The sequence below is a fragment of the Brassica napus genome, chromosome A1, assembly GCF_020379485.1.
Source record: "Brassica napus cultivar Da-Ae chromosome A1, Da-Ae, whole genome shotgun sequence".
Taxonomy (NCBI): Eukaryota; Viridiplantae; Streptophyta; class Magnoliopsida; order Brassicales; family Brassicaceae; genus Brassica; species Brassica napus.
In genome coordinates this window covers 10,864,767-10,873,208 of record NC_063434.1, presented here as the reverse complement: position 1 = coordinate 10,873,208, position 8,442 = coordinate 10,864,767, and the positions used below count along the sequence as shown (strand labels likewise).

The following is an 8,442-nucleotide window of genomic DNA, read 5'->3' as shown; positions in this document are numbered from 1 at the left end:
AGTTGTACACTTATCTTAGACCAACTGTGTGTTAACTTTTTGAGAAATATGTTAAGAAATGAAAAAGAAAAACAAAAGCTAACATAAAGGAAATTAGTTGTACATTTATTTATATGAAAACTCAATTCACTATGCACAACAACTTTAGATGTTTATATACTAACATTTTGTACACTAACCAAATGAATAATCCAATTAAAAAAAGTTGATGGATTTAAATGGATTTGAAATTTAAAAGAGATTGGTTAAAAAGGAAATGTGTTTAAACAAGATGGATTTATCTATTTTAACATTTGTAACAAAATAACAAAACTAGTTTGGATTTTTACAACGTAAGATATTCCACACTTTTTAAGTGCAGTTCAAAATCTAGTTTATATACTATACATGTTTATCTTTTTTTTGTAACACTACATGTATATCTTATACATTTATTATGAATTCCTTGTGCAAAGACTTATTTTTGCAACTCAGAATTTGGATGACATGTTGTTCATATATACCAATAATAGCCAGCTCAAACTATTGCGGTTTATGACTATCAACACCACACAACTTTAGGATAAACAGTTGCTTAATTACCGTGTGGATAAGAAAAAAAAAACCACTAAACATTACTACCATTTGTTAGTGACTTGTTCTTATCCCAAATGTTTACCTAAAATTAATCCTCGATTGCTGGATATTAGACCACTTGTTTTACCTCAAGTTGTTACTGTTACATCTTTATCTTTCCACTTCTAAATTTAGAATTTGAACCTGAATGTCTCATCTATAAATACATAAGACTTAACTTATTACTGTTTTTGTAACTGTTAGCTGAAAACACTAACATCTTTCGAAAGATTGCTATATAATACAAAAACACAAACAAAACTTGATAGAATTTTTCTATGAAGAAAAATCGATAAGAATTTTGAAAAACATTCATAGTGCTTTCTATGTAAACTATCAGCAAAATCGATAAACATCTTTCGAAATTGTAAAAGAAAATCAATAGGAGTTTCAGAAGATCTGATTTGCAATTTTTATTAACCAGGTAAAATTTCCTCTCCTTTGAAAAATCTAGATGATGTAATTTGAAAGTTTAAAATAACTTCTCTCAAATTATGTGTTTGATGAAAAATAAATTTGTTTATTCAGTTTACGTTCGCTAAATAGGCATATATCCTAGACAATAGATTCATACGATAATTCTTATAGTAGAGGAAATTTGTATATTGTAATTACATTTTCCTTAACAAAGGTTAAATTTGTGGCCAAATTTCATTTTGTTTTACTATACTGAATTCGGTCAAATTTTAGTTAAATCACAACGAGGAAGGTCTATTTTAATTTATCAACGAAAAAACTTAGGCGAAATTAATGTCTCTAATGTCCACATCACATTTTGGATCAGTAAAAGTAAAATTAAGCTTGTGATGTCAACTACATAGCATCAGGAAGTTGAGGAATGTTTTCATACATAACATATATTCCATATAGTTAACTATACATTAATTTAGTTTGCATGACTAGTTATGTGGTGGTCAGATATCTCTTAGACCTTCTTTCTTTTTTTTTTCTTTTTTTCCTATTTAATTTATTATTAACAATAAAAAATCTTATTATATACTATTGCAAGGTTATTCTTAGACCCTTTGAATGGTAATCTATTCGAAGAGATATTGAGACAATCAAATGAAATTAGGGAAATAAGATCAAAAACATTGGTTGTCAAAAAAAAAAGATCAAAAATATTATTCACTGCAACATAAATCTATACTATTATTTACGAAGTAAGTTTTTGGAATCGAGCTCTCACATTAAAAGTTAGAGTGGTTAATATCGTTTATATCCTTAATGAATAAAATGTATAACTAAATTAAAAAATAAAAATAAAATTTTAATTTATTTGATTAAGTTTTGGGAATCGAACTCTCACATTAAAAGTTAGAGTGATTAATATCATTTATACCCTTAATGAATAAAATTTATAACTAAATTAAAAAATAAAAATGAAATTTTAATTTATTTGATTAGATAATTGATTAAAATTAATAATTTATTTTAAAAGAGATAATTTATGTATATATTGTATTGTTATCTGAAAGGGTCTTTTAGTAAAAAGTTAAAAACATGAATTATATAACTAATATTAATCAAATCTAATTTTTAATTATATAATTAAAAATAGAATATTTAATTAACCAAAATCTAAAATATGATTAAAAAAGATAATTTCTATATTGATTAAAATTAATAATAGTAAGAATTATCCAAAATCTGAAAATATAATTTAAAGAAAGATAATTTATGTATATATTGTATTGTTATCTTAAAAAGTCTTTTAGTAAAAAGACATGAATTATATAACTAAATATTAATCAAATAAAATTCTTCATTATATAATTAAAAATAGAATATTGAATTAACCAAAATCTAAATATATAATTAAAAAAATAATTTCTATATATATATTGTATTGTTATCTGAAAAAGTATTTTAGTAAAAAGTTAAAAATATAAATTATATAATTAAATATTAATCAAATAAATTTTTTATTAAAATTATGAATATAATGTACAAATTTTTTTTCAAAAATTATGAAAATGTTTAAGCCCGCATCGCAGACAAAACACTTAGTTTGATCTATTAAAAGTGACTATTGAGTACGTGTGAGGTCAACAATTTAACTTTCCAAAGCAAAAGAAAAGGGATAATATACGTTATCGAAAGGAAAAGAGACGTTTAACTTTTTACGCATGAGATTAATAGATCAAATATATGTTTTTAAATAGTCAATTTGACATGCATTAATTTTTGAGACGGAAAGAGTAGTCAGAACTTAAGATACTTTGAGCATGTTTAATAGAGGTTTTAGGGTAGAATTGTTAGCGGAATATAAGAATCTGTCTCTTAATTTGTAACTAAAAAATCTAAGAACCGGTTTTTAAATAACGATTCTTAGTTTTTTAGTTAAAAGTTAAAAGACGTGTTCTTATATTACGTTAAAAATTTCACACTAACAACCCCCGTTAAACATGTTCTTAGAGACAATTGTGTACGAATAACTAGAAATTAAGATATTTATATATTAATTTATTGTGTTATTTTCATTTTGTTTCATTATCTATAAATTATTATTGTATTAGATTTTAAGATTCTGTAAAGACCTATTCAGAGAGATACAGTAGTCAAAGGAGATTAGTTACCTGGGTCCCATTACTATAGTTTTACAGCTAGAGAATCTTATCCAATTCATCTCATCTTCTATCCTCTCTCTCTCTCAATCATATTCACTGTGTTTTTTTAAGATACCATCCTTGTGCAGTTAACAGTTAACACCGTAACAATTTTTGAATAATTTATCCCTCTGGTGAGACTCGAAATCTTGTTCAAACTTCAAACGTTGACTTTTGTTTCTTAACTTATTAGTATATTTTGTTTGTCCTGATATATAATACACAATGTGTTTGAATGGAAAGAATCTCAAAAGCTTTAATGACGAAGAGGACTCCAGATTCTCGTTTTTCGATATTCTTCCAAGATATTATATTTTAACATTTGTGTAATGTCATCACAATTCACAGCCATAGTGTGTGAGAAAGAATCTCAGTCTTTAGAGGAGAAAAGATGGTGGAAGGAGGAATAGCGAAAGCAGACAAAACAGAGTTCACAGAGTGTTGGAGGACGACATGGAAGACCCCTTACATCATGCGCCTCGCTCTCTCCGCCGGAATCGGAGGTCTTCTCTTCGGTTACGACACCGGAGTCATCTCCGGCGCTCTTCTCTTCATCAAAGAAGACTTCGACGAGGTCGATAGGAAAACATGGCTCCAGTCGACTATTGTCAGCATGGCGGTGGCCGGAGCCATCGTCGGAGCGGCCGTAGGAGGTTGGATCAACGACAGATTCGGAAGGAGGATGTCGATTCTCATCGCCGACGTGCTGTTCTTGATTGGGGCCATCGTCATGGCGTTTGCTCCGGCTCCTTGGGTTATCATCGTCGGAAGAATCTTCGTTGGGTTCGGCGTCGGTATGGCTTCGATGACGTCGCCGCTTTACATATCGGAAGCTTCTCCGGCGAGAATCAGAGGTGCGCTTGTTAGCACCAACGGTCTTTTAATCACCGGAGGACAGTTCTTCTCTTACCTCATCAATCTCGCCTTTGTCCACGTAAGTAAAATGTAAAAGCTTCAATCTTTGTGTGGTGAGGTTTTGATTAAAAATGTATACTTTAACAGACTCCGGGGACATGGAGGTGGATGTTGGGAGTTGCGGGAGTTCCGGCGATAATTCAGTTTGTGTTGATGTGGTCCTTGCCGGAATCTCCACGGTGGTTGTACAGGAAGGACAGGGTCGCGGAGTCGAGAGCAATCTTGGAGAAGATTTACCCGGAGGACGAAGTGGAGGCGGAGATGGAAGCGTTGAAAGAGTCCGTGGAGGCGGAGAAAGCAGACGAGGCCATCATCGGAGATAGTTTCGGCGCCAAACTCAAAGGAGCCTTCGCGAATCCTGTCGTCCGACGTGGACTCGCGGCTGGTATTACTGTCCAGGTGGCGCAGCAGTTTGTCGGGATCAACACTGTGATGTACTACAGTCCCTCCATTGTGCAGTTCGCTGGCTACGCCTCCAACAGTACAGCGATGGCTTTGTCTCTTGTAACTTCTGGTCTGAACGCGATTGGTTCGATTGTGAGCATGATGTTTGTGGACCGGTACGGTAGAAGGAAGCTGATGATCATCTCTATGTTTGGGATCATAACTTGTCTTATCATCTTAGCGATTGTCTTCGCACAAGCGGCTATCCACGCCCCCAAGATTGATGCAGTGGAGTCAACCACGTTTGCTCCAAACGCTACTTGTCCAGCGTTTGCTCCTCTCGCAGTCCCAAACGCTCCTCCTTCGAGGTGGAACTGCATGAAGTGTCTCAGGTCGGAATGTGGATTCTGCGCTAGCGGCGTGCAACCGTACGCGCCAGGAGCATGCGTGGTGTTATCTGACGACATGAAGGCGACGTGTCACTCGAGGGGAAGAACATATTTCAAAGATGGATGTCCAAGCAAGTTTGGGTTCTTGGCTATAGTGTTTTTGGGGCTTTACATCGTAGTGTACGCTCCAGGTATGGGTACTGTCCCATGGATTGTCAACTCTGAGATCTATCCGCTTAGATACAGAGGTCTTGGCGGAGGCATAGCTGCTGTCTCGAACTGGGTCTCTAATCTCATTGTGAGTGAGAGCTTTCTCTCCCTCACACATGCTCTAGGCTCCTCTGGGACTTTCCTTCTCTTTGCGGGCTTCTCTACGGTTGGACTCTTCTTTATTTGGCTGCTTGTGCCTGAGACCAAAGGACTTCAGTTTGAGGAGGTCGAGAAGTTGCTCGAGGTCGGCTTCAAGCCAAGTCTCTTGCGGCGGAAGAACAAGGCTAAAGACGTTGATACAGCTTAAGATGAAGTTTGTATTTCTCTATTTAATTAATATTGTTGCAACTTTCCAGTTTCTATCTTGTATGAAACAGGAATAATACGTACTTACGTAGTATCAAGAACACTTTAAAAACCTCAACCAAACTTCTCTATGATTTGACAACTATCCCCAAAAGCTTATGTCAATGAATAAGGCAGACAACTTTGTGAACCGAAAGCAACAAAGTTTTAATAAGTGAAAATGTTATTCTTTGGAGACAGGCATAACTATCAGTGTCTATGTAGTGGGCCAAACTACTGTTTCAACGATAACCATTACTATTATAGGACAAGACATTACAGCGGTGCCAGAACAAAAATCTTCTACCAGATCCACCGGTTTGTCCACATACTCAGACACGGATCCACAAACAACACTCAAAGATCCAACAATAATTGATTCAGATAAGAGATAAAAATAATTGATTAAAATTGCTTTGCTCTTAAACATTGCATTTGCGCCGACACTAGAAGCTTTTTGCCTTAAAAATCAGCAAATTCCACCACTCACACCAACAGAAAAACTGAATGCTAGACTTGTAATCCAAATAGCACTCTCACACATATAAAACTAGCTTAACATCAATACAAGGAAGATCAAAAGTAGTCAAAGTTTCTGGCACTAATTTGATCTTCCTTTTACAGTAGTCTACATAAAGATGCTATACAAAACCCACCAAACATACACTCAGTATATACAATACTAGACTGCTGAAAACGTCCCAATATGGTTTCATTCAAGGGAACCCATGCAAATCATTTTCAAGGGCTTGATGATGAACTTCCCTCCTTCCTTGGCTCCCTAAGATAACCCAATAGTCTTTCTGCCTGCACAATAGAAAACAAAAGATGAAGACCCATCAAGCTCAAGCTTTTCATACATCCACAATAAATCATCAAATGGATTCACTAGTAAAACTAGATCTGTTAGAGTTCCATAACACAAGACTCTCAAAGGTTTAGTAGCTAAGTCAAATCTGTTTTAAGTTTTTTACCTTGCGTTTAGCTCTAACGCTGACGGCGCCGCTCTGAGAGAGACCCACAAGCGGAGGAATCGCACCTTCCCTCACAAGCAACCCACGGTTCCTGACATTATCAGCACAAAGCTGCAACAGTGTCAAGACCGCAAACTCTTTCCCTTTCACCGATCCATCCTCGATAGCCTCTACAAGCGCTGCGATCCCTCCTTCCTCTACAATAGCCTCTCTGCCTTCCTCAATCGCCGCCAGGCTGCTCAGAACCACCATCGCCTTCTCCGCCATCCCAGTCCCTTCCTCCGCCACAAGATCCACCAACGGCTTCACCGCTCCGGCGGTAACCGCTCTCTCCTTGTTCTGCTGAAGCGTGCATAGCTTGTAAAGCGTCGTGAGGGCGTCCTTCTTCCCCCTGCAAGACCCGTTCAGCAGCAGAGAAACAAGCGGCGGAATCGCGCCGCAAGCTCCGATCGAGTTCTTGTTCTCCTCCACGAGCGCGAGGCTGAGCAACGCGCACGCCGCGTTCTGCTTCGAAGTCTCCGTCCCCGTCTTGAGAACCCACACGAGAGACTTGATAGCTCCTCCCGCGGCTATCACAGCTTTGTTCTGGTCGTGGAGAGAGAGGTTCAAGAGAGCTGTCACCGCGTGCTCCTGCGTCCACGGATCATTGCAACGAAGAAGCGGAATCAGAGCTTGGATAGCTCCAGATTCGCCAATCAACACACGGTTATCAGCTCGATTCTTCGCCAGGAGCCTCAGCTTCGCCGCGGCGGATCGTTTAATCGCCACGGAAGATGAGCGGAGTCCGTCGATGCAGAGCTTCACCGTCGGCTGCAGATCTTCCGGGGAGATACACTCGATAATCTCAGTGGAGAAGTTCTCCCTCTCCAGAAACCCTAGACACGGCTCCGGATCTTGCTCTTCTTTATCTCCGTCGTTCTCCGTTCTGTCTGTACCCGGCGACGGCAAGCAAGCGAGACGGTGTAGCTCACCGGAGATGTCGCTGCTACAAGCGGAGAAATCACTAAACGCCTGAGAAATATCGAGAAAGGCTTCTTCTTTCGATGAGGAAGCGATCGAGTGAACTGAGTTACTGTTCTTCAACGCGAGCTCGCCGAGTCTCATGTCGATGACGGAGTCCGACAGATACTCCGACGCGTACTCCGATTTATCGCCGACGGAGCCGACGAAAGAGCAAGATTGATCGCCGCTTTGGTAGAAGTTAGATCTCACCGTCCTCATCGATCGGCCGACTTGACGGTGTATCTTCGCCGCCGACGGAGAAGATGAGCCGTAGAAGTCGGTTGTTAACGGGAAACGGGTTGAATTCGAGTGAGGTAACGGATCCTCCACCGAAACCATCTTCGTAAAAGATCTGTGCTGACCAAACTCGAGTTTCAGTTATGTTCTTAGTTTCTCTGAACTTTCATGGTGAGGTTAAAGAGGAGGCTTGAGGAAGAGGACGAGAAGCTTTTTTAAAGCTGTTAGTACCTGGGTGACTCTGTACTCACGGACTGTCACAAGTTTCCAATATCACGGTGACACGTGGAGAGATCTGGAGTTGGGTCTGTTTAGATCGACGATTAAGAAGGAGAGTTACATTATTTGTATGTCTGTCTCACAAGCCATGTGGCTGTGACTAGGAGGTGAACGAGAGATCCGGTTAAAGTACATTAATGTCCCTGTAAACAGAGGACTCGACGCCAGAGGACACGTTGGGCCCAGTTGGCCTTTTTCGTAATTCCAATACAATGTCGATCGGGTTGAGTTATGAACGGCTGAGGAAGAGACATTCTAGACCGTTAGATCATATATCTAACGATTAATAAAGCTTTGAATGAACAGCTTGTCCACAGGTGTTCATCGAAACCGTCCACAATCCACAGATACCCCAACGCCTTGGTTTAATTTTTCACCATTGCAGTTTATATTGGTTGAAGTCAGTTTAGGTTTATTACTTCATTATACTCAATATTAAAATAATGAATGAGCAACGTCTCCAGATACACCCAAGAAATGGTA

At 38.2% G+C, this 8,442-nt stretch overlaps 2 protein-coding genes across 3 annotated transcripts; one reads left to right on the top strand and one right to left on the bottom strand.

Moving 5' to 3' along the window:
* Positions 1-806: 806 nt before the first annotated feature.
* On the top strand, positions 807-5,546 carry LOC106446334 (inositol transporter 4). Of its 2 annotated transcripts, none has more exons than XM_022718304.2 (3): positions 807-1,039; positions 3,573-4,158; positions 4,227-5,546. In XM_022718304.2, exons 2-3 carry the CDS (start codon positions 3,616-3,618, stop codon positions 5,427-5,429), a joined length of 1,746 nt encoding a protein of 581 aa, XP_022574025.1. In that variant the 5' UTR covers positions 807-1,039; positions 3,573-3,615; the 3' UTR covers positions 5,430-5,546. The 2 variants fall into 2 exon arrangements, with proteins under 2 accessions (XP_022574025.1, XP_013743502.1); XM_013888048.3 differs by lacking the exon at positions 807-1,039 and adding an exon at positions 3,216-3,358.
* Positions 5,547-5,856: 310 nt separating this feature from the next.
* On the bottom strand, positions 5,857-7,904 carry LOC106446324 (U-box domain-containing protein 4). Its single transcript, XM_013888028.3, has 2 exons — positions 6,442-7,904; positions 5,857-6,274 (listed from the first exon to the last, which is right to left on the bottom strand). Exons 1-2 carry the CDS (start codon positions 7,780-7,782, stop codon positions 6,209-6,211), a joined length of 1,407 nt encoding a protein of 468 aa, XP_013743482.2. The 5' UTR covers positions 7,783-7,904; the 3' UTR covers positions 5,857-6,208.
* Positions 7,905-8,442: the final 538 nt, after the last annotated feature.

Excerpts from the sequence above, each read along its gene's own strand:
- LOC106446334 (XM_022718304.2), top strand. The coding sequence starts at position 3,616 with ATGGTGGAAGGAGGAATAGCGAAAGCAGACAAAACAGAGTTCACAGAG. Across the intron at positions 4,159-4,226 it reads TCAATCTCGCCTTTGTCCAC|ACTCCGGGGACATGGAGGTG; the intron begins GTAAGTAAAATG and ends ATACTTTAACAG.
- LOC106446324 (XM_013888028.3), bottom strand. The coding sequence starts at position 7,782 with ATGGTTTCGGTGGAGGATCCGTTACCTCACTCGAATTCAACCCGTTTC. Across the intron at positions 6,275-6,441 it reads GCGTTAGAGCTAAACGCAAG|GCAGAAAGACTATTGGGTTA; the intron begins GTAAAAAACTTA and ends TCTATTGTGCAG.